At 43.2% G+C, this 23,781-nt stretch overlaps 3 protein-coding genes across 12 annotated transcripts; 2 read left to right on the top strand and 1 right to left on the bottom strand.

Annotated features, from left to right (window-relative positions):
- The first annotated feature begins 727 nt into the window (after window positions 1–727).
- Window positions 728–5,464, top strand: LOC124049522 (vascular cell adhesion protein 1-like). Of its 7 annotated transcripts, XM_046371259.1 has the most exons (9): window positions 731–901; window positions 994–1,085; window positions 2,079–2,151; window positions 2,467–2,850; window positions 2,983–3,300; window positions 3,388–3,642; window positions 4,520–4,607; window positions 4,769–4,832; window positions 4,960–5,464. In XM_046371259.1, exons 3-9 carry the CDS (start codon window positions 2,082–2,084, stop codon window positions 5,167–5,169), a joined length of 1,389 nt encoding a protein of 462 aa, XP_046227215.1. In that variant the 5' UTR covers window positions 731–901; window positions 994–1,085; window positions 2,079–2,081; the 3' UTR covers window positions 5,170–5,464. The 7 variants fall into 7 exon arrangements, with proteins under 7 accessions (XP_046227213.1, XP_046227210.1, XP_046227215.1 ...); XM_046371257.1 differs by having other exon boundaries at window positions 728–1,085; window positions 3,388–3,526; window positions 4,769–4,817; window positions 4,957–5,464; XM_046371254.1 differs by having other exon boundaries at window positions 728–1,085; window positions 4,769–4,817; window positions 4,957–5,464.
- Window positions 5,465–5,609: 145 nt separating this feature from the next.
- On the top strand, window positions 5,610–12,101 carry LOC124049523 (vascular cell adhesion protein 1-like). 4 transcript variants are annotated; one of them, XM_046371260.1, is made up of 8 exons: window positions 5,610–6,146; window positions 9,296–9,382; window positions 9,611–9,994; window positions 10,127–10,432; window positions 10,524–10,778; window positions 11,213–11,303; window positions 11,399–11,435; window positions 11,616–12,101. In XM_046371260.1, the coding sequence occupies exons 1-8, from the start codon at window positions 5,951–5,953 to the stop codon at window positions 11,667–11,669; spliced, it is 1,410 nt and encodes a 469-aa protein (XP_046227216.1). In that variant the 5' UTR covers window positions 5,610–5,950; the 3' UTR covers window positions 11,670–12,101. The 4 variants fall into 4 exon arrangements, with proteins under 4 accessions (XP_046227216.1, XP_046227219.1, XP_046227217.1 ...); XM_046371263.1 differs by having other exon boundaries at window positions 5,610–6,255; window positions 9,267–9,382; XM_046371261.1 differs by having other exon boundaries at window positions 5,610–6,382.
- A 613-nt stretch (window positions 12,102–12,714) lies between these two features.
- On the bottom strand, window positions 12,715–22,666 carry LOC124049482 (myosin-6-like). The gene is made up of 39 exons (XM_046371177.1): window positions 22,528–22,666; window positions 22,387–22,424; window positions 22,047–22,258; window positions 21,782–21,925; window positions 21,542–21,698; window positions 21,424–21,451; window positions 21,234–21,339; window positions 21,058–21,150; window positions 20,916–20,979; window positions 20,724–20,822; window positions 20,543–20,646; window positions 20,314–20,452; window positions 20,107–20,225; window positions 19,850–19,999; window positions 19,601–19,771; window positions 19,202–19,511; window positions 19,031–19,110; window positions 18,739–18,944; window positions 18,163–18,286; window positions 17,923–18,059; window positions 17,596–17,851; window positions 17,273–17,515; window positions 17,019–17,195; window positions 16,791–16,936; window positions 16,611–16,701; window positions 16,127–16,516; window positions 15,893–16,019; window positions 15,696–15,814; window positions 15,410–15,606; window positions 15,147–15,330; window positions 14,897–15,062; window positions 14,674–14,798; window positions 14,286–14,594; window positions 13,988–14,191; window positions 13,615–13,911; window positions 13,434–13,538; window positions 13,251–13,346; window positions 13,027–13,161; window positions 12,715–12,912 (listed from the first exon to the last, which is right to left on the bottom strand). The coding sequence occupies exons 3-39, from the start codon at window positions 22,248–22,250 to the stop codon at window positions 12,892–12,894; spliced, it is 5,823 nt and encodes a 1,940-aa protein (XP_046227133.1). The 5' UTR covers window positions 22,251–22,258; window positions 22,387–22,424; window positions 22,528–22,666; the 3' UTR covers window positions 12,715–12,891.
- Window positions 22,667–23,781: the final 1,115 nt, after the last annotated feature.

Below are 23,781 nucleotides of genomic sequence, written 5' to 3'. Positions count from 1 at the left end.
TTGGATTGCATTTCGGACATCAATACAATTGCAACCAGTAAAAAACACATTTGAGATATCTACGGCCCCTTTCATGACCAGTCCAACTGAATTGGAGACAGACATACCAGTAATGCAAATATCTGAAATGGGAAATTACATTTTCTCTGGTCATCGTTATTCCTACTAGTGACGGAGGACTTACTGATGTCCATCAACCACTTAAAGACATCTGTACGTCAGTTTTGACTGGTCAAAGTGTCATTTGTACATATGAAAATGTATTCAGGACGTATCAAACAAGGAAAAACTAAGAGGGATAATTACTGGAGTTATATCGCAGTTGAGACATTTCTTATTATCTAGATAAGATGATGACAAATCGTCAGCAGCCATTAAAATGTTATTGACATTATCTCATTTGGTTGAGAATTCGTTGCTTCTCTCCTCTCTGTGATATAATCAGCAGCTGAGAAACCGTCGTTCTGCATAATCAGAGCTGCTTTAGAAACATGAACCAACCGAAACGTAGCTGAATATACTGCAAACTCAGCCTTTATCGATCCGACTTTGGATGTGATATATAAGTGTGTGTTGTCTCTCTCTACTTGCCTCACAGGAAATTGCTGTATGGTGAATTTCCTGCTGCACATTTTAAGATGGGAGGCTGTTTTAAAAACAGCTTAAACACACAAAGAAACTATGTGACACAGTGATTTATCTGCCTAAAAGTATGTGATGAAATATCATTGGGTATGAGCTGGAAGTGCCCTGTCAGTGTCAGTGCGGCCTTCTCCCGGCTTGCCTCAGCCCAGAGGCTTTCAGGTTGGCTTATCTGTTGGCTCTGAACTGAACGTGAACGTGACTGGTCATTTGTCTCTACCAGACTGTACCTGGACTGTTTAAACACTGAGCTCTGCTGGTGTGTAGCAGGTGAACCAGAGCCGTTGATCGCATCGTGTTACGAGATGTGTTGAAATCTTGGCTGACTTTCAGCATTCATGCTTTCTTCAGAATTATCAACAGGAAGGGCAGGAGGCAACAGGAGCTCTTGCAATACAAAAAAGTGGACTCACAGCTACAACTACACCCTACACCGTGTATGTGTATGTATTGTGCAGACATGTATTTTGTTTATTTATTTGGTTCTCTGAATTTTCAGGAAATACTATAAATGTTATACAAGCTATGTGATAGCCGAGAGGGAAACAGGAATAAAGAGGATGCAGGAACGATCCAGTTGCTGCTTTGGGAGGCTGCTTACTTACTGTTATGAGTTTATAGGAGAGATTTCAATTCAATGAATTCTCATGTATAAGGGATCCTTCCAAATGAAAAACAGATTGGACCAATAAAAAGTCCAATGAGTTCTTGTTTTTATAATTGGAAGAAAATACATGGCATTTTTTCCCACCACTTTTCCTGTATGTTTGTGTATGGAGAATAATAAAAACAGATTTAGCTTCAATAATCTGTGTAAAAAATCTTTCCATTTGTCTTCTGGAGTTTACACAAATAAGATTTGGAAGAAGTGATGAAAACGTTTCCCCTCACTGATCTCACATCAGAGCAGCAGTGCTAAACAGCAGTGATGAAATGTTACCACGGTGACGGGCCACAAGTCAGCCACTGTTGGTTACATGCGAGCATGTTCAAGTTTTCACTCGGGTCAATGTATCGGCATCGATCAGCATCTTCGTCATCATCACCAGGATTTGTGTGAGGAAGAGAAATACTTACAGGAGAAAAGTAAAAGAGAAAACCTCCAGTGTTTGGTGATATGAAAACCACCTTGCTCCGTGGTCTCACAGCAGGAAGTCAGCGTGGTTACAAATTACAACAGCTAAAGAGGGAAGTCGGTTTGTTGAACTGCTGCAGCCCAAATGTGTAAAATTCATTTTCACCACTGAAAGAATCGCCGCTCTTTTTGTTGTGGGCTTTGTCTGTGAGGCAAAATTATTTACTGATTTTACTTCCTATCAGATACAGAGAGAGGTAATAATTTACAGTTGTTAAATTGAAATGGAGTAAACTGTGTTAGCACAGAGCAGATTGAATACTTTGTAAAAGTGACTGCATTACTGTGTTTGTACATGCAGGCGATGGGGGTCACTGCAGTCGTGTCTGGGAATATGGTGACAGCCATCACGCTGAGTGTCGTCTTTGTTTCAGGTGAGCTCTTACTAAGATCGCAGGTGTCTGTCTGGAAATGTTGTGGGCAGGTAGATGTTGTGGAGGATTCAGGAGAGGTTGCTGTCTTCTTGTTTAAATGAATTATTTATGTACAAGTGCAAGTAGTAATACAATATTACATAATATTTACTGTATTAGTGACAGGGGTTTACAGCATATATAAACATTTTACATGAATACAATGGTAAATAAATTATTCCGGTGAAAAGGGTGTGTGTGTATGTAGTTTGTATGCACAGTGCAAACAGTAAATACATAATCATCATTTAGTTCACGATGAAACTCATTTTACAGGTGTTTTGGCTGCTTGTCCTGGTGATTCAGACCTCTTCATTACTGCACCAAAGAAGATGGAAGCACTGAATGGATCTTGTTTGCAAATCCCATGTAGCTTTACATTTCGGTCAGAACAAGAGTTTGACGGCAGCAGAAAAACCTTTGGAGTGTGGATTAAAAGTAACCCATTTTTTGGCAGCAAACCAGAAAATGTGATCTTCAACAGTAGTGAGACAGTTAAAACCTATCCAATGAGGATTACTGGAAACCTGAGTGAGAAAGACTGCACCACTCTGTTTTCCAGTTTATTAACAAGTTACACAGACAGGTACTACTTCAGAGCTGAGAATCGACCACTCGTGGCGACAGATATTTGTGAATCTGTTCAAATAAGAGTTCAAGGTAAGTTTTGTTTCTTTCTGTCAGTCTGTCATGCTGTTGTTTTTCTCTTTGTCACGAATCTAAACTCTGATTAAACACTGAGTCTGCTGTTACGCTTTGACATTAAAACGGTCAAACTTTGGCAAAGCACAGATTCTCCTCCGAGGCCCAGAATTGAGATCTCAGGTGAGATCTCAGGTGATCTGAAGGAGGAGCAGTCTGTCACTATAACCTGCTCAGCTGTCACTCCCTGTCCACACTCCCCTCCTCAACTCACCTGGAGTCTCCAACAAGACACTCGCAACAACACGGAGGAAAACGCAGATGGAACCTTTACAACTAAAATCCAGGAGACCATCACTCTGTCAGACCAACATGATGGAAACAACATCACCTGTTCTGCCACATATCCTGTGAATGAAGGAAAAGATGTCAGGACGGCCCAGGAGACAAAGACTCTCAGTGTGTCATGTGAGACAACCAGAGTTTGTTTCCTGTCAGCACATGATGATGTCATCTGGCTTTAATGAATAAAGTTCATCTCACATTTGTCCTCAGATGCTCCCAAGGACACCTCAGTGTCCATCAGTCCATCAGGTTTGGTGTCAGCAGGTAGCTGGGTGAACCTGACCTGCTCCAGCAGAGCCAAACCTCCTGTCAGCTTCAGCTGGTTCAGGATCAGCAAAGATGGACCCACGTTGGTATCTGAAGGACACTTTTACAGCTTTAATGTGACAGAAGGAGGAGTTTATTACTGCGTGGCCACAAATGAGCTTGGCAATCACTCATCAATAATCCGTATTGATATTGAAGGTAGTACAGTCACTTTACCAAATCCACTGGCTTCAATCTTATCTGTTTTTCCTCTTCGTTCGTCTTCTTGCTGTATGCTAAAAGTGTCTTGTTGCTGTATAATTTGTTTTTTACCAGCTGCGACTGTGTGGCTGGTTGTGTTTTCACCTTGTCAGTCTGTAAAAAAATTCAAAAAGTTATTGACAAGCTCGAAAGCCTCCTGGTCTGTTGACATTCATGTTCTGCTGATTTCTATTCTTTCTTTTCCGGCGCATTGGCGACATCGAACATGACACACCAAGCAAACGATACAGAAAGTCCAACTCGTCTGCTGCTAATGAGAAAGGAGTCAGTCGCCCATTTTTAGTGGGTTTATCCTTGCATAAAAAAGTGCTAATTTTGGTCAAAGAATGGTATTATTGTGGCAGAAGCTACCACAGAAACCTGAGTTCTTCACCACGTGCCTCATTTGTCAGTCTGTCTGTCTGTGGACGGATGTTGTCATCACTCCACAGCTACAGGTGTGTCGTTCAGATCAAAACGAAGGCCAAGTTCATCGCTGGGTGTTGGATGGGGAGCACTCAGCCTCCCACTTTACCCCACTTACCTCATTTATCCAATTCTGAACTCCAAAAGCAACAGAAACCATGAATACATCAAGTGCGAGTTGGTCACAAGTACTGATTATTGCTATTTAAGCGTGAACAGAAGTTGGTGCATTTTGTCGTAGCTTCGGTTGTCTGTTCTGGTTTTCTCACTCGTGTGGCTTGGCTGCAGTTCAACTTCTTCCAGTGTGGAGCAACAGGTGGCTTACAAAACCGTTCTTTCAAAGCAGCTTCCCTCAGCTCTGTTGCTTGTCATCATTTGGCGCTTTGTGCCGGTCTTGTTTTTCTCTCAGGAGCTCCTGCTGGCTCTCAATGGCAAGCAGTTGTTGGAGGGATCATCGGGATCATGGTGCTCATCGGTCTGCTTGTTGTTCTTGTTTGGTGAGTGTCACAAGTCGAGGCAGATACATCACACAGTTAGCGGCGCTGACATTTTAGCCGCACGTGTAAAAGTACCCATCAGCCTTTGACACTTTGCTGGCACGCTGTGTGCTAACCTAAGACACGGTTTAGTTCATCTCAAAGCTTCTCCCGTCCTCCAGGCTTTTAAAGAAGAAACGTTCTGCTCCACAACAGACTCCACAACAGACTCCACAACAGACTCAGGTGTGAAACTAGTGAACGTCCCTGTGGAAAACTGCTCAGCTTTTGAACGTTTTACATCTGTTCACACTGGCTCCACAGCTGTGCCTCTCATTTCATTTCATTTCCTTTTGGGCTCATGATTTTGCAGAGCCAGACAGAAGCAGGAGAAGAAAACATCCATTACGGAGAGATCGACTTCTCCAAGCGGAGACCCGAACCGTCCTCGTCCTCAGTGCGGGACAGCAGACAGCAGGAGGACACGCTGTATGCGCAGGTCAACACGTCCAAGCCGGCCAACAGCTCAACACCGACTGCTGGCGGCACAGACGATATCTACGCTCAAGTGAAGAAGCAATGAGTTGTCTTGTTCGTGTCAAGACATAAAATACTTTTCAACAGAGTTCAGATTAACTGCCTTCAGTTTGGAAACGGCTGTCAGAGACTCCATATGTGTCGCGACAAGGCTAAGGGCTAAGAGCTTATTTGCATTAGAGCTAAGGGCAGGTGGTGATGCCAGAGTGATGTGGATGATCTGTCCATAAGTCCTCATGCTGTACTGTATCCACCTTTTAACTGAACAACTGAAGCCATTGTTCCTGCATGTATTTATTCACTCTGCTGTAATAAAGAGCTTTATAACCACCTTCCGTGAACAGGCAGGTTATGAGTCTTTAAATGTTCCCTGAAACACCGTCAGAAGACTCTTACTGAAAGTCTTTAACTCAGGTTTCAAAAGTTTCAAAGATTTAAGACATTAAACTGTAAAGAAAAATGTCTACAACAAATTCATGCCATCAGAGAACATGACAGAGATCATCCTGTCTGGCCGCAGCTCTTCATCGAAGTAGATAATATCACGTACAGACTGTAGCTAACTCACTTTTCTTTCCACTGACGGGTTTCTCACGCACGGTGATGCTGAGATGCTGACGATGTGGCTCTAAATGTGATGAAACGTAAGGGTTTGATGGCGATACGACAGGTTTTCTCACTGCGAAGGGTTCGATTCTTCCTCAAGCAGCTTGAAATGTGATGAAATCGAGAGAAGCTGCTCTGCTGAGCCTTTTCTGTATTTGTCTTTCTCAGATAAATGTCTCGGACATATGTAGTTTCTCCTGCACAGTTCTTTATGATTTGACATGGACGTAATGTGCCCTTTAAGGCTGTGCACAGCAGCACAGATCTTCATTTCAAATCTTATCTCTGGTGTGCACATATTTACAAGTTTGCATGTTGTCAGAACCACAAAAGATTCCTCACCTGATGCAGCAGAAGGAGCCCGACCAGCTCGGTCTGTTGCCACAATCAGCCATTTTCACTATTTTCTACAATATAGTAAGTATTTATTTAATTCTCACCAATATTTTATATGCCATACGTACAATAGAAAAGACTCGTATGGTAAAGTCAAATGTTCCTGCTGTGCTTGTTTCAACTTTTAAACTTTTGTTTAATTTTGCTGTGACGACTTGCAGCTCAAGTTTAGAGTTCATCTTTCACTCACGTCTGTTCATTCCATCTCCTTTTCTGTCAGGTGCTTTAGATGGAGATGCTGCCACAAACCAGTGAAGGTAAGCCAGTAGACGAGGACAGGTGCATTATTCTTTGAACAGTAAGCTGAGCTAATCTCACTTCATATTGGGCTTCAATTTAGCAAGACGAGCTCCAGGTGCTGCTGGCATTTCTCTTTCAGCAGCATTAAACTCACTGCAGAGCTCTAACTCTCTCTGTGTGTTGTTTCATTTCATCAGGAGGCAGTCGAAGCAGACGACGTCAACAGAGTGATTGAGATTCAAGCGTCATGAAGGACAAGAGAAAGACATGTCCACCATGAATGGAATGTTTCTCTGTCTTAAATCTGAAATGACTCTGGAGATGATCAGTGAGATGAACAAATGATGGAGTACAAATGGGACAGATGATTGTTTTTAGCACAAATATATACTGCAGCTTCATTGTTAGTTTGCCTGTGATTGAGCTGATTTATGTCATTCTTACACTTCCTGTTACATTTTTCTTTGCCTCAGTGGTTCTTTGCATGTAAAAATGTCTGATTTCCAAAGGAGAAATAAAGATGATTCAAATGAAACAGAAAGTGTGAGGGAGTTTTATTAATGCCAACATTAAATCATATTAATGATCATGTGTTTTGTATGTGAAATGTAAAAGAGCACAGAGGACCAAAGAACAGCACAGAAGATTGAGGGATTACAGAAGAAAGAACAGCACAGAACGCAGGGAAGGCAGCTCATATGGGGAACACAGTAAGATAGGAAACGTGGCAGATCCAGGGAACACAGGGAGCACAGAACGCAGGGAACGCAGAAACCTGAAAACGCACAGGGACAGGACAGGTATATAAATGAGGAGGTAGCAAGACACAGGTGAGACCAACAGGGGACGAGCATACAATCAGAAAAGGAGGGAAAACAGACAAAGACGGCAAACGAAAAGCTAAACGGACTACAAGGGGAGAAAAACTACAAAATGAAACATGAAATTAAACGTTTCAAACTCATGGCCTTTGCTATACGTCAACTTAGCACACAAACATAAAATTATGTAAACCATTTACCATTTACCATTTGGGTTAATCAGCTGTGGGTGTTAGTGGTGGTTAAGCTTGGAGACACTTTGAGCTTTCAGTTCCTGTTTTGCTGCTGCCTTTGCACTAGCCTCTACGTTAGCGTTGCCCTGTTAAACTGGGTGCTGTTAGTTTTCAGCATCACTCTGAGATCTGTTCAGTGTGATGGATAAATGACACGTCCTAATCGAAGATAACGCAGAGGTTCCTCACAGTCGTACTGAGGGCCAGAGTAATGCTGTCCAGAGAGAGAATATTATCAGCTATTCTAGTTCTAAGATGTTTGGGGCCAAGAACAATGACCTCAGTTGTGTCTGAGTTTAATAAAAAATTGGAGGTCATCCAGTCCTTTATGTCCTTAAGACATGCCTGGAGTCTGGCTAACGGCTCTGTTTCTTCAGGCTTTAAGGATAAGTACATCTGAGTGTCATCAGCATAACAATGAAAGTTAATGCCATGTTTCTGAATAATATTTCCTAGAGGAAGCATGTGTAAGGTGAACAGGATGGTCCCCGAGCACTGAGCCCTGTGGAACACCAAGGTTAACCCTTTTATGTGAAGAGCAAACATCCTTAATATGAACGAAGTGAAATCAATCTCATAAATATGATTTCAACCAGCCTAGTGCTGTCCCTGTGAAGTGCCTCAGTTTCCCCAAAATGATGTAATTCCATGGAGGTTCAGTACCCATTAACTATCAATACCTCATTATATGTTGCCATACATTATCTTAAATTTATGTAAAGTGCCCCAATTCATAACACAGTTATCTCAAGATACTTTACAGGTGTGTAAACAACACATTCACAAAGAAGAAAAAAAAGCAGAGAATCAGAGAGAAACAGGTCCCAGGGCAAAACCCCACACTAAGTAAGCATTTGGCCACAGTGGAGACGAAAAACTTCCTTTTAACAGGCAAAAATCTCGAGTAGAACCAGACTCAGTGTAGACGGCCTTCTGCTGTGACCGCCTGGGAGGGAGAGGGGGGAGAGGAGGGACAGGAGAGGGGGGAGAAGAGAGACAGGAGAGGGGGAGAGAGAAGGAGAGGGAGGGAGGAGAGACAGGGAGGATAGAGAGTACAGTGCAGAGCAGGAGCAGCAGGATCCGGGCTGGGCCATGGGGAGGGTTCTGGATCCAACAGCACTATCAGTGCAATAGGCAGGACCATAGAGGGCTCAGGATCCAGCAGCAGTACCAGGCCTCAGGAGGGCAGGGTAGGAGATTCTGGATCCAGCAACATGCTCCAGAAGTGCTGAGAAAAGGTGGAGCACAAAAGCTCCGGGGGAGAGGACGAGTTAGTACTGTACCGGTGATGGGACACGATGAGTGAGTCCTCCTGCTCTAAAAGCTCGGTGTCTGAGGATCTCCCACAGCAATCTAAACCAATAGCAGCATAACTAGGGGTTGGTCCAGGCAGAGCCTAAACAGTCCTAACCATCCGGACTGAGGCTGGTAATTTGTTCCACAGAAGAGGAGCTTGATAACTGAATATGTCATCATTGTGATTAACATAATATTTACCACAAGAAAAAATAAGACATACAGGCTAACAGTGAGTCATGTGCTGAAAATAATCTCTGAGAAGTCATTTGCACTCTGGACAGTTTAAGATGCACAAAAGCTGAGTTCCTCATTCACAGTTTGCTAACAAGACGAATGAAGACAATTGAGTATTTTAGTCATGTGATCTGTAGGTTGAACCACATCTGTCTGCACAGCAACAACTTGTCAGAGGAGTGCGTCGCTTGGTCTGCTGAAACTCACAAACTGCCTGATTTAAAACAAACCGTTTCTCCGTTTCAGCTGCAGACTCGTTTGGTAAAGTCAAATGTTCCTGCTGTGCTTGTTTCAACTTTAAAACTCAAAGAGGTTTTTGTTTTATTTTGCTGTGTTTCTTCAGTTCAGATGCAGATGATGAGGGTCACTGCAGTCGTGTCTGTGAATGTGCTGACAGCCAACATGTTACTGAGTGTCTTCTTTGTTTCAGGTGAGCTGTTTGTTCTGTCACTTTGATTCGGACACGTTAATCATTAACAATCTGAAATAAAGCAGGAAGAGCAGTGCACACAGAGTTACTTTTACCAGCTGTTCATATTCTGACTGAAAAGTCATGTTTTACACACAACAGCAAAGCAACAAGCTGCTGCTTTGTGTATCATGAGTGTATCATGCAGATTTGTCACACATTTAGTTAACGATGAAACTCATTTTACAGGTGTTTTGGCTGCTTGTCCTAAGCCAGCAGTCCTCTTCATTACTGCACCAAAGAAGATGGAAGCACTGAATGGATCTTGTTTGCAAATCCCATGTAACTTTACATTTCGACCAGAACAAGAGTTTGACAGCAGGAGAGAAACCTTTGGAGTGTGGATTAAAAGTAACCCACATTTTGACAGCAAATCAAACAATGTGATCTTCAACAGCAGTGGGACAGTTAACACCTATCCAATGAGGATTACTGGAAACCTGAGTGAGAAAGACTGCACCACTCTGTTTTCCAGTTTATTAACAAGTTACACAGACACGTACTACTTCAGAGCTGAGAATCAACCACTCATAGCAACAGCTACTTGTGATCCTGTTCAAATAAGAGTTCAAGGTAAGTTTTGTTTCAGTCTGTCAGTCTGTCATGTTGTTGTTTTTCTCTTTGTCACGAATCTAAACTCTGATTAAACACTGAGTCTGCTGTTACGCTTTGACATTAAAACGGTCAAACTTTGGCAAAGCACAGATTCTCCTCCGAGGCCCAGAATTGAGATCTCAGGTGATCTGAAGGAGGAGCAGTCTGTCACTATAACCTGCTCAGCTGTCACTCCCTGTCCACACTCCCCTCCTCAACTCACCTGGAGTCTCCAACAAGACGCTCGCAACAACATGGAGGAAAACGCAGATGGAACCTTTACAACTAAAATCCAGGAGACCATCACTCTGTCAGACCAACATGATGGAAACAACATCACCTGTTCTGCCACATATCCTGTGAATGAAGGAAAAGATGTCAGGACGGCCCAGGAGACAAAGACTCTCAGTGTGTCATGTGAGACAACCAGAGTTTGTTTCCTGTCAGCACATGATGATGTCATCTGGCTTTAATGAATGAATAAAGTTCATCTCACATTTGTCCTCAGATGCTCCCAAGGACACCTCAGTGTCCATCAGTCCATCAGGTTTGGTGTCAGCAGGTAGCTGGGTGAACCTGACCTGCTCCAGCAGAGCCAAGCCTCCTGTCAGCTTCAGCTGGTTCAGGATCAGCAAAGATGGACCCACGTTGGTATCTGAAGGACACTTTTACAGCTTTAATGTGACAGAAGGAGGACTTTATTACTGCGTGGCCACAAATGAGCTTGGCAATCACTCATCAATAATCCGTATTGATATTGAAGGTAAATACTGAACTGAGATGAATCTTTTGGTTTTGTTTTGTTTTTTGTTTTTTTTGGTTTAGCAGCAAATTATTTTTTGCTTTTGTTTGAAATAAATATTGAAATAAAAGAGAAAAGTGTAGAACCAAACATCATAACAAGTGGTGTTTGGACATCATTCATTGATGAATAAAATGTGCTTTGTTCATTAAATTTAGTTTTGTGAGGACGCCGTGATGCACAGATGCTCTGAAAGATGTTCACTTGAGTCAATTTGACTTCCAACGTTTTATGTTAGAAATTTTATTTTGGTTTATGAGGAAAGACCAACATGCTTAAGGTTGTGGTTTGTGGTGTAGTTTACATTAACAGGAGGAATTAAAGTTCAGCAGTAACTTAGTAACTCAGTAAGTTTTTCCATGAAGGAGAAGGTGACCATGAAGGTCTTATTGCAGGTCCTCCAAAGTCGTTTGGGGTTAACGTCTACGTTACAGTGAAGATCCTGGGCATCATAATGCTCTACAGTACACTCTTCATCTTTGAGGGGTGAGACTAACTTTTCTATGATATGACGACTTGCAGCTCAAGTTTAGAGTTCATCTTTCACTCACGTCTGTTCATTCCATCTCCTTTTCTGTCAGGTGCTTTAGATGGAGATGCTGCCACAAACCAGTGAAGGTAAGCCAGTAGACGAGGACAGGTGCATTATTCTTTGAACAGTAAGCTGAGCTAATCTCACTTCATATTGGGCTTCAATTTAGCAAGACGAGCTCCAGGTGCTGCTGGCATTTCTCTTTCAGCAGCATTAAACTCACTGCAGAGCTCTAACTCTCTCCATGTGTTGTTTCATTTCATCAGGAGGCAGTCGAAGCAGACTACGTCAACAGAGTGATTGAGATTCAAGCGTCATGAAGGACAAGAGAAAGACATGTCCACCATGAATGGAATGTTTCTCTGTCTTAAATCTGAAATGACTCTGGAGATGATCTGTGAGATGGATGGAAAGCGGGACAAACGATTGTTTCTGTAGAAGATAACACAAATATAATATGCTGTATTAGTTAGTGACTGAGCTGATTTATGTCATTCTTACACTAATTCTTTGTCTTTGCCTCAATGCTTCTTTGTATGTACAAATATCTGAAAGTGTGAAGAATTTGTATTAATGCCAACATTAAATCATATTAATGATCATGTGTTTTGTATCCAAAATGTGTCTGCAAAGAATGGCACAAATATCATTTTTTAGTCTTTTTGTTTTGTATTGTTTTACTGATACCGGTGTTTTCTGTTGATAGTTTGGCTTTGTTCAATATCAACAGAATAAATACATTTTCACCATTGTGTCAGTGCTTTTAATTGATCAGATATCAGTGTGTCCCCTCTCTGTTTGCTCTTACGAGTTACTCATGTTACTGCCATGAAGTAGTGAAGCTTACAGTTTGTGTAACGTCTCCCTCTTGTGGCTCTAAGAGGTACAGGCCTCGTCTGTGTCGAGCTGATGTGACCACACTGCTGAAAGCTCACCAGCTGCATGGTTGTCACACTTTGCACAGGTAACTTGGTCGTGTAACTCCATCACTTTTATTAGGTGATAATAACTTCAGTGTTCATATTAGAGCTGCTGTTTTGATCTTTATTAAATCTGTCTTAAATTTCCTTTGGCTCAATGAAGTATTTATCTATCTGTCTATCTTTGGGATATTTTAAATATATTTTATATATGTAATATATACATTTTATTCCCACATTACAGCATCAAAAGATATTTGATTTCTCTTAACACAATCTATTTTACTTTACTTGTCAAAACATAAAAAAAATCAATTCTCTTCTGAACATATTATGACTTTTCCTTTTTGTCTCTTTTTTGTCAAAAACAGATTTTTGACCACTTGGGGGCAGCAGAAACTGGCTGTAAACACACACCACCAACAAACTCGATAGCCATCGGATGTTTATTTTCATCAGCATTCATTGGAAGTCGTGCTTCTGACCACCTGAATGATGTAAGTCCACTATTCGCTCAGATGTAGATATTCGATGTGCTTTATTCTTCATTTTGCTCACTCACAGTTTTAAGGCCATCTAAGGCGTCGTTTTAAGGAGTCGTGGAACGTTCCAGCTCAGAACTTCACTCTTCATCGTGTCCCTTCTGTGTGTGAGACAATAAATGATAACAATCAGGTGCGTTTAGAGTGCTACACACTGCGTGGTATAACACAGTGTCCCTGTTGTTTTAAACACCTGCGTCAGGTGAAAAACCGACCTTGGATCCAACGTCGCGGCTCTTGGCTCTCATCTTGTTAACCTGCGACTCAGCAATGTCAGCCCTCTCCTCAGCCTCATCCAGCTCATGCTGAAGTTTACGGAGCTTGCTCAGATTGCTGTTGGCTTGCTCCTCCTATCACATAATTGTTGGTTTTGGTTAATTATTTAAAGTGTATGAGGGCAAGACATCCACCTGTAGCATCAGATTACACCTGTACTTACAGCCTCCTCTGCAGCCCTCTTGTAAGCCTTCACCTTCAGCTGCAGTTTGTCTACCAGGTCCTGCAAACGGGACAGATTCTTCCGGTCCTCTTCGGTCTTCACAGAGTGAAATAAGCCACACATTGAGTCACACATTTTACAGCTGACAGAGAGGAGATGAATAGTTTATGATGTATAATTTACCTGATAGGTAAGCTCCTTGATGCGTCTCTCATATTTCCGGACTCCTTTAACCGAGTCGCCGCCCTTCTTTTGCTCAGTTTCCACCTCAACTTCCAGTTCCCTCACCTATGAAAAAATCAAAGTCACAGTGTCAGAGAAGCCAAGTGCCATGTCCACACCTGAGCAAATCATCGTCACTCACCCTGGCCTCCAGCTTCTGGACCTGCTTCTTGCCACCTTTCATGGCTATTTGCTCAGCTTCATCCAGACGGTGCTGCAGGTCTTTGATGGTTTGTTCCATGTTTTTCTTCATACGCTCCAGGTGAGCACTGGTGTCCTGCTCCTTCTTCAGCTCCTCTGCCATCATGGCAGCATCAGTAACAGCCTTCTTCGCCTTCTCCTCTGCATTTCTGCACTCCTGCATGGCCTCCTCCACCTCGCTCTGAAGCTGAACTGTGTCACTTTCAAGCTTCTTCTTCTGGTTCAGCAGGCTGGTGTTCTGCACACAATTATCTTACAGTTTTAGTATACATCTTGGATACAGTGAAATACCACAATGAAGTGGTTTGACATACCTGAGAGTGCAGCAGCTGAACTCTCTCACTGGCATCCAGCAGTTCCTGCTCTGCCAGTTTACGACTTCTCTCGGTCTGCTCCACCACAGACCTCAGCTCATCAAGTTCAGACTGCAGCAGGTTGTTACGTCTCTCCACAATGGCAGTGTTCTCCTTCAGATCATCATTGGCACGGAGAGTATCATCCAGCTGCAGCTGCAAGTCCTGTTCAGAACCATTATAACATTCTGTCTGAGATTAAAAGGACAAAGAAAACAATCCACAGACGTACTGCCATCTTTGATGGTCTTGTACCTACCTTCAGATGAACATGGACTCCCTTGAGCTGCTTCTGAGCCTCTGCTGCCTGCCTGTTGGCCTGACTCAGCTGGATCTCCATCTCATTGAGATCTCCCTCCATCTTCTTCTTCACCCTGAGAGCTTCGTTTCTGCTGCGAGTCTCAGCCTCCAGGGAGCTCTGCAGACTGTCCACCACTCTCTGATGGTTACGCTTGGCCTGCTCCATCTCCTCGTCCTTCTCAGCCAGCTTCCGCTCAATGTCAGCCTTCACCTGGTTGAACTGAAGCTGAGCTCGGAGGATCTTACCCTCTTCATGCTCCAGAGAGCCCTGTAAGGACACTCTCTTCGGTTAATTTACACATTCTTGAAGAGTAAGAAGAAAGATATAACAAGATATGAACCCCCACCTCAGCTTCCTCCAGAGCAGCTTGTGTCTCAGCCTTCTCTTGTTCCAGCTGTTTACGGAACTTCTCCAGCTCGTGGATGCTCTTTCCTCCCTCACCGAGTTGCTCAGTCAGGTCAGAAATTTCCTCTGTTTTGTGCACAATCATTTCATTTACTGTTCCCCACCTCATGAATGTATTCGGTCTGTATTATTAGGATGACTAATGTTTTCTCATGTCTTCCTACCTTGAAGGTTTTTGTTTTCCCGTTTCATTGTCTCCAGATGATCCAGAGATTCTTCATAAGAGTTCTTCAGTTTGAAGAGCTCAGTGCTGAGAGAACGAGCTTCTTTCTGGGCACTTTCCAGCTCAGTCTGGGACTCCTCATACTTCTGCTTCCACTCAGCAAGGACCTGGTTTAATCATGTTCAGTATTAGATTACTCAGTATTAAGAAGACATTTTCCCTCCCCTCCAGTTTTTTCTGTCTCCCATCACCTTGTCAAAGTTTCTTTGTTTCTTGTCCAGAGCTGCAGCGGCAGCATTCGATCTCTCCACGTCCACCATGAGATCTTCAATCTCACCCTGAAGCCTGTGTTTGGTTTTCTCCAGAGAGGAACATTTAGCGTTAGCAGCTTCAACAGCTTCCTCGGCCTCCTGCAGACGCTGGACCAGTTTCTTCCTATTTGACAAGGACATGTCGCAGTAATTCTCAGTCCTTCTTAGAAACATGCTGTTGAAAAGGAGACAACTGTTCTTACTTTGCTTCTTCCAGCTCCTCCGTCCTTTGGATGGCATCGGTTTCATACTTGGTTCTCCACTGAGCCACCTCAGAGTTGGCCTTGGACATGCTGCGTTGGAGCTCAGCTTTGGCCTCCTGCTCCTCCTCAAACTGCTCCCTCAACAAGTCACAGTCATGGCGCGCAGACTGCACTGAATGGGCAAGCGCATTCTTGGCCTGTAAGGTGACAGTAAAGCTGTGACGGAAATGCTGTCAAATGAACGTAATGTTGATCTGGAAACTGCAGTCAGTGTAACTGTAGATACCTTGATTTCCTCTTCTAGTTGTCTCTTGAGGTCTTCAATCTGCTGAGTGTAGGACTGCTTCCCTCTGGTCAGCTGAGAGACCAAAGAGTCCTTCTCCTCCAGCTGTCTGGCAAACTCACCTTTTATGAAGGAAGAAAATGTTACTCTTGTCTCACATATTAAGCTTTAAAAGTCAAAGATTTATCAGTTTCTCTGACCATTTTCAGTCTGAAGTTTTGCTTTCTGCATGGTGAAGTCATTGATGACACGCTGGCTTTCATCAGCTTTAGTCCTCAATTCGCTCATTTGATCTTCAAGAGTGCGACACATTTTCTCCAAGTTTGACTGAAAACAAAAAGACAATGTTTAGGAACTCTTTAACCATGGGATGAAACAAACTGCAGCTTAGCATGCTTTTCAGTCTCCTGGGCTGATTTGTTGGTTGCACTCACTTTAACTTTGACAATTTGCTCCATGTTGGAGACGACATCATCCAGCTCCAGTCTGAGCTCGCTCTTCTCTTTCTCCAGCTTCTGTTTGACTCTTTGCAGGTTGTCAATCTGCTCTCCCAGGTCAGCCACACTATCTGCGTTCTTCTTTCTCAGTGTAGCAACAGTGGCTTCATGCTGCAGAGTGGCCTCTTCAAGGTCTCTGCGCATCTTCTGAAACTCAGCCTCCCTCTTCTTGTTCATCTCGATCTGGGCAGCAGTGGCTCCTCCGGCCTCCTCCAGCCTCTCACTGATCTCCTCCAGCTCTCTGGCCAAGTCAGCCCTCTGTTTCTCCACCTTGGCTCGGGCAGCTCGCTCTGCCTCCAGCTCCTCCTCCAGCTCTTCAATGCGAGCCTTGATGGATTTCATCACATGATTGTACATTTTGAGTAGATTCTCACAATGAAAACATAATAAAGCACCAAATGAAACCTGTGTGTGCAGTTACCTGTAACTCCTTCAGTTTCTTGTGGAGTTGAGCTCCTAAGGCCTGTTCATCCTCAATCTTACTTAGCTGTTGGCTGAGTTCAAAGTCTTTCCTGCATTTAATGACAAATGGTGCACGTTAGCACTCAGCTGTTGTAGCATAAAGTGCACCATGTTTGTGACTGTGAAAGATTGGTTTTACTTTTTGAGTTTTTCCTCCAGCTGCTGCTTGTCATTCTCCAGATCCATCACATTTTCTTGGGTTAACTTTAAGTCCCCTTCCAATTTTCTTTTGGCTCTTTCCAGATCCATCCTCACTTTCTTCTCTTGCTCCAGTGATCCTTCAAGCTAACAGACAAATCATCACAAACCATGAATCCATAAGTTGTGTCTTCAAACCATGTGATTTATTTGCACCGTTTCTACTCACATCATCAACTTGCTGCTCCAGCTTGACTTTGGCCTTGGTCAGAGTGTTGACTTTGTCCTCTTCACTCTGCAGGTCGTCCAGTGTTTGCTGATGAGCCTCCTGAAGAGCTTTCTTCTCTTTGGTCAGCTTAGCAATAATTTCATCCAAAGCTGCCATCTCTTCAGTCAGGTTTTTAACCTAAATTAATATCTAGTTAGAACAACTCATCTGGTTGGAAATATGATCTGTCAATGCTTGTTAAAATACTTTGTCACCTTGTTCTCTGTGGCGTGCTTTTCCTTTTCCACTTTAGCCAGAGTCAGCTCCAGATCATCAATGTCCTTCTTGAGTTCTGAACACTCGTCCTCCAGCTTCCTCTTCTTGGCAGTGAGCTCTGCATTCATCTCCTCTTCATCTTCCAGCCTCTCCGTCAGCTCTTTGGCTTTGGCCTCAAGCTGGATCTTACTCTTGATCAGACCCTCACAGCGCTCCTCCGCATCTGCAAGATTGTCTTGTTCCTGAAGACAGCAGATTTAACAGTCACATTTTTGCAAGTATATTGCTTTGTGTTTTGGGTAAACTGAATGACCGATCTTACAGATTGGACTTGGAGCTGCAGGTCGTTCTTCTCTTGGAGAAGGGTGACCATCTTTTCCTCCAGCTCTTTCTTACGGGCCTCAGATTTAGCATAAGCCTCTTTCAGCTTTGTGAACTCCTCCTTCATGTTTGCCATCTCCTTCTCAGTCTCAGCTGATTTTAGCAGAGGTTTGATCTTGAAGTACATCTTCATCCAGGGCCAATTCTTGACACCCATGAAGGCACGGACGTTCCACTGGATCACCAGCAAGGCATCCCTGGAGACAACGTCAGTAAGCTTTTGTACTTTCCATTTTTTAACTAGAAATGTTAATAGTAATGCACCAACCTGCGCTCAACAATCTTCTGGAACTCAATCCTGGCGAGTAGTCCTCTGGCTCGCGCTTGAATTCCAGTGATGATGAGAGCGAGACGATCGTCTCTCATCTCCTCAAGAACACCCAGCAGACCAGCTTTGAAGAACACCTAAAAACAACAGAAGGTCTTTTGTAACCTGTACAATTGTATCCCTTTTACAATTATTATTTCCAGTGTTCAACCTAACTCTTATTGTAGAGACAGAACCAACCTTCGTGTGTCCCAGTTTATACTGCTCATGATCAATGTCCAGAGAGCCCAGCAGTTTTTCTGCTGCTTTCTTGTTGTCTATGAACTGTCCCTCAGGGATGGCGTTCGGATTCAGGATGCGGTATCTGAAATGATACAACCATAAATCGTGACTGAATGAATTTGCAAACCTTTTCTGGCAGACACCCTACATGCCCAAGGAAGGAGATCTCAAGGCACCGGGCGGAAAGACTCTACTGGTATCTATTCTCAGATACCATCACAAACCGCATTCAGGTGTGATTTAGCCCTGATATCTAAAACAACAAGGCAGGTCGTCCTGCTGGAATTAACTGCCCCCTGGAAAGACTAGGGACTGGGGATGATTTGGTGTTGACGAAGGAGACTGAAGGAACTGAAGAGAACCACATGCAGTACTTGGACACAAGCTGGGGCCTGAACAATCCTGGCCTAGTTGTCTCCAAAATGGTGTTTGATGGTGAAAGACCCAGAACACAGAAAAAGTTACATCACTGATCACTGTGTCCAAATGCCTTGCAAGATTTGTGAAAGAACAACAAATAAAGAGTTTTCTTGCCTTTGTTTAAAGTCTCCATACTGGATCCTGTTGGGGAATCCCTTCCTGCAGATCCTGATGCCCTCCAGCACACCATTACAGCGCAGCTGGTGCATGACCAGGTTATTGTCCATCGCCCCAGGAGTCTTGGTCTCATTGGGGATGAGACAGCGCACAAAGTGGGGGTGAGTTGATCTGAGGTTGGTCATCAGTTTGTTCAAGTTCTCCTATAACAGCAGAAAAATTCATTATATGCAAAGGCATAATGGTTCATCTGGCATACCAAAGGAGTGAAAATGTAAAGTTCATTCACCCTGTGCAGTGCAGACACAGTCTGGAAAGAGGAACCTTTCTTCTTTCCTCCCTTCCCTCCCTTTCCTCCTGTATCCTGGGCTGTATAAAATGTTAATATTTTATTTCTGACGTGCCAAGAGCTTTTAAGATATTTTGAATGAATTACAAAAATGTTACAGTGGAAATTTACCAGAATCTGCTCCAGCATAGCCAATAAAAAGATTTCCCAACACTTTGAGAGTGGACTTCTGGAACAGTCCCACCACAGTTTCATTCAGTGGGTCTTTGTTCTTCTCCAGCCAGTTAGTGATGTTGTAATCAACAATACCAGCATAGTGAGCAAGGGAGAAATGAGCTTCTGGTTTCCCCTTAACAATCCTCGGCTTCTGGAAGTTTGGACTTTTTCCCAGATGGTTGTCATACAGTTTGGCTTTAAATGTTGCATCACTGGCTTTGGGGAACATGCACTCCTCTTCAAGGATGGACATGATGCCCATGGGCTGAAGGAAGGGATCAGAATTAATTCAATTTATTATAAAGAATAGCTCATGTTTGTTAAATTAATTCTTAAATTTTACTCAGCACTAACCTTCTCAATGAGTTCAATGCAGGCTGCCAAGTCCATGCCAAAGTCAATGAACTCCCACACGATACCCTCTTTCTTGTACTCCTCTTGTTCCAGCACAAACATGTGGTGGTTGAAGAACTGCTGCAGCTTCTCATTAGTGTAGTTGATGCACAGTTGCTCAAATGTGTTGAACTGGGAAGAGCATTCAAAGGGAGAAGTTAGATAAGCAATATTTTATAGTCACATGTCCAGATAAAGTTTTATACTCACGTCAAAGATCTCAAATCCAGCAATGTCCAGCACCCCAATGAAGTACTGGCGAGGTTGTTTGGTGTCCAGAGATTGGTTGATTCTCACCACCATCCACAAGAACATTTTCTCGTACACTGACTTGGACAGTGCACCAATAGAGTAGTACACCTGGATAATTGCATAAAACCGATGACATCAAAATTCATGCTTACTTTATCAATAGAACCTGAGAGGATTTCAATGCATTTCCTCCATTGTCCCCATTTTCAACTTACCTGCTGCACACTCTGACCTTTGGTGACCCACTCATTTCCGACTTTGACCCTTGGGTGGCAAAGGCCCTTCAGCAGGTCAGCAGAGTTTAAGCCCATCAGATATGCAACCTTGTCCACATCTGCAACAGCGATATCATATCAATAGTGTGTGATAGAGATTTCATAGGCTGTCTCCTCAGTGGTTTGTATTTTGAAAGCTGTACTTGCCCTCAGTGCCGTCAGCCTCTGCTTGCTCTTCTCTCTGCTTCTGCTTGAACTTCATGTTGCCAAAGTGCATGATGGCTCCAGTCAGCTTGTAGATGCTGTTCTTCTCTTCTTGGGTGAAGTCCAGGACATCAAAAGCTTCCTTTGACAAAAAAAAAATGTAGGTCACAATTCTGAGTAATTCACACCAGTGTGGTACAACATCTCAATGTCAGCACTTTAGACTCCTCACATCAGTTGCCATTAACTCCTCAGCATCATTAATTGACGTAACAGTGATCTCTCCCTGGGATATGTATGCATAGTCGTAAGGGTTGCTTGTAATAAGCAGCATCTCTGAAAAAGAAAAGATACTCAGTCATGCTGTATGACTCATGACGTTTACATTGAGCCAACGTGTGGATGGTTCTCACCCAGCAGTTCTGGTTTCCTCTGGGACAGAATCTGGTAGAAGATGTGGTAGTCTCTCTCAGCCTTGAGCTGGTAGGTAACACGAGATTTCTCCAGCAGGTCTGACAACATGTAACACATCGGCATTAAGGTTCATTCCTGACCTGTTAGAACTATTTTCCTACCTTAACATTATTTATGCACTTTGTACTCACAAGTTTCAATATCAGCTGAAGACAGTTTCCCACTGACTCCAAAATGGATCCGAATGAATTTGCCCTGCAGTGAGAAGATGTCATTTAGATGTTGTCAACATAACATGTCTGCACACGTACTCTTTGTAATGACCAAACTTACAAATCTGGAGGAGTTGTCGTTTCTGATGGTCTTGGCATTTCCAAAGGCCTCCAGGGCAGGATTGGCCTGGATGATTTGATCCTCCAGGGTGCCCTGCAGGTTTAACGGGTGCCAAAATTTAGGCCGTAAAAGTCAAAATCCAGTGTATATCATAATCCACGTTGTTTAAAACTAACCTTTTTCTCCTGAGCAGCGTCCTTCTTGCCAGAAACTGCTGCGATGCTGGCAAAGTACTGGATGACCCTCTTGGTGTTCACAGTCTTTCCTGCACCAGATTCTCCACTGTGAATGAAAACAAATATGTGAACTGGCACGAAGGCGAAACATGAAGTCCGGATTCTGATGTGACTTCAATGAACTACTTACGTGATCAGGATAGACTGGTTTTCTCTGTCTGTAAAATTAAAGACGATGTTTTGTATTAGGGCATTTTTCTTCTTGAAATGTTTGGATGGTGTCAACATTTGAAGAGAGCTGAACTCACCTGACAGCATGTACTGGTAGGCATTGTCAGAAATGGAGTAGATGTGAGGAGGAGCTTCACTCCTCTTCTTTCCTCTGTAGGCATTGACCACCGCCTGATCGTACACCGGCAGCCACTTGTAGGGGTTGACGGTCACACAGAACAAGCCAGAGTAGGTCTGTTGATGAAGATACATGAAATACAACAAACATGAACTTCTGTGAAATATTTAAGATCTGCAGATTTGTGACCTTTACTCACGTAGATCATCCATGCTGCGTAACGCTCTTTGAGGTTAAACAGCACAGCAGGTTCGTGGAGGAAGGTGAACATCGCCATGTCCTCGATTTTATCGAACTTTGGCGGGTTCTGAGGGTGGATATCAGCTTCCTTATGGGTCACGGTCTGAAATGGTTTATCACAGAGAATGTCTCAATTTAAACCGTTGTAAAAGTCGTCAAAGGTATAAGTTAGACTTCTGTGTCACAACCACGTTGCCATTTGTTAGTGTAAATGTTGGACTTACTTTTCCAGACTCAGTTTCAACGGTGGCTTTGTCGCCATCTCTGCTTTTGACTGTGGCTTTAACGTACTCCACCTCAGGGTCGGGCACAAAACACTCCCTCTTTATGTCGAAGGGTCGAGTCTGGGCCTCCAGACGCTCCTTCTCTGACTTTCTCAAGAAGGGAGCGGCGGCCCCGAACTCCGCCATGATGGCGTCGCTTGACATCTTGGAACCTGAACAGAATGAATGACGACTTCACGTAGGCTTTACGTGCACACAAAATATGTTTATTTGTCTAAAGGAGCAATAAAACAAATTCATTGTTAGTGGTAATGTAGGTTCACTGTTGGTGCCATCTTACCTGTGCTTTCACCTTTTTGACAAGATGATTTTTTATATCTGTTGCAAAGTAGAAGAAGAAAGCAGAAGAAATACCATTTATAAACCAAGCAGATGTCGTTTAGAATATAAGCTTGTATTTAAAATCTCTTCCACTACTCACCCTCAGGCTGTCCAGTATCATGTCTCTCACGTTCAGCCGTCTTTTTAAAGGGTGCAGTCCAACCGTATAAGGCACAGAAATTAATTATTCAGATCTTCCATCAGATGATCTGGTTCTTTAGGCCGGACGTGTTTACCACATTGACTTATTCGGCTTGTGGCCGCCTGTTCTCACCTGCCCAATAAGGAAAACCTGCTGGTGTGATGACATCAGGTCAACAATTGTAAATTTCAGACCCTTTGTTGTGTTTCGGCCCACCCCTTCCTATTATTTTTATGGCTTCATGGGAACATTGCTGAAGTCCCAGACTTCCACTTGATTTGGACTTCCCCAAAACTGCTAAACATCCTAAATTCCTTAAAAATACATGCACGTAAACCATGATTTGAGCACATCCACCTGTCTCCTGCTGACGAGGGCAAGGTCACAACGCCCCATCGTCACAAGTGAGAGTAACAGCTAATACCTCTGGCCTGTCTTGTCAACTGTTCCTTCTCTTCATCCTTGAGAACAAAGATAAACCTGTGAAATTCTTCCTGACACTTGTGAGGTCAATCTTGCCCTCTCATTGTTCTGTGGCAGGTGCTTTATGTCTGTGTATGTCTCACTGGACATAAATAAACCCTTAAAGGCCATACACAGAGCAGCCGCTAACCTATGAAGGGAGTGCATGAACTGGTGCCAACCAAGTGTTTGCTTGTTTTATGACAATATGATTCTTATTTTATATGGAACATTTACTCTGGAACATGAATACCAGTCGATACCAATAAGGAAACACATTATGGCAACGTTAACTCACAGACAAAAAGAGGTCAAAGTTTATGATGACTAAGACAATCAACCACAAAAATCTTATTAATCAGAATAACAATTTATATAAAGTAAATGAGACTAAAACAGATCCATCAAACAGGGACTGGAAGAGGTTTGACAGACTGTCAGACCTAAAGGTTTTGATCCTTTTAACCCTTGCAGTGTCACCCCCCTCTGGGGTCAAGATACCTGCCAGGCTTTACTGTCCAAGGAAAGTGACAAGTTACAAGGTGCTAACAGGGTTAAAAGTAAGGGGACTTCATTCCTCCACAGGACCTTAACATGCCACTTGAGAACCTTCTAAGATGTCACAAATTTACACCTCAGGGTTGACTGTTAGTTCCTTGGACAGGGGGTCAAGCTCCAATAGGGTCCAGGTCTCAGCTGTCTGCTTGTCTTTCTGCACTCAGACTTACACATGACAAGACATGTCATGTC

This window comes from Scatophagus argus, chromosome 18 (genome assembly GCF_020382885.2).
Source record: "Scatophagus argus isolate fScaArg1 chromosome 18, fScaArg1.pri, whole genome shotgun sequence".
In the NCBI taxonomy this organism is placed as follows: domain Eukaryota; kingdom Metazoa; phylum Chordata; class Actinopteri; family Scatophagidae; genus Scatophagus; species Scatophagus argus.
The sequence above is the reverse complement of the archived record's forward strand: the minus strand, read 5'-3'. Positions and strand labels throughout refer to the sequence as shown.

Excerpts from the sequence above, each read along its gene's own strand:
- LOC124049522 (XM_046371253.1), top strand. The coding sequence starts at position 981 with ATGCTTTCTTCAGAATTATCAACAGGAAGGGCAGGAGGCAACAGGAGC. Across the intron at positions 2,851-2,982 it reads TGTTCAAATAAGAGTTCAAG|ATTCTCCTCCGAGGCCCAGA; the intron begins GTAAGTTTTGTT and ends GGCAAAGCACAG. Across the intron at positions 4,833-4,959 it reads AGACTCCACAACAGACTCAG|AGCCAGACAGAAGCAGGAGA; the intron begins GTGTGAAACTAG and ends ATGATTTTGCAG.
- LOC124049523 (XM_046371260.1), top strand. The coding sequence starts at position 5,951 with ATGGACGTAATGTGCCCTTTAAGGCTGTGCACAGCAGCACAGATCTTC. Across the intron at positions 11,304-11,398 it reads ACACTCTTCATCTTTGAGGG|GTGCTTTAGATGGAGATGCT; the intron begins GTGAGACTAACT and ends CTTTTCTGTCAG. Across the intron at positions 11,436-11,615 it reads GCTGCCACAAACCAGTGAAG|GAGGCAGTCGAAGCAGACTA; the intron begins GTAAGCCAGTAG and ends TCATTTCATCAG.
- LOC124049482 (XM_046371177.1), bottom strand. The coding sequence starts at position 22,250 with ATGTCAAGCGACGCCATCATGGCGGAGTTCGGGGCCGCCGCTCCCTTC. Across the intron at positions 20,823-20,915 it reads TTCAGCTGATATTGAAACTT|ACCTGCTGGAGAAATCTCGT; the intron begins GTGAGTACAAAG and ends ACATGTTGTCAG. Across the intron at positions 14,192-14,285 it reads GAGTCCATGTTCATCTGAAG|GACTTGCAGCTGCAGCTGGA; the intron begins GTAGGTACAAGA and ends GGTTCTGAACAG.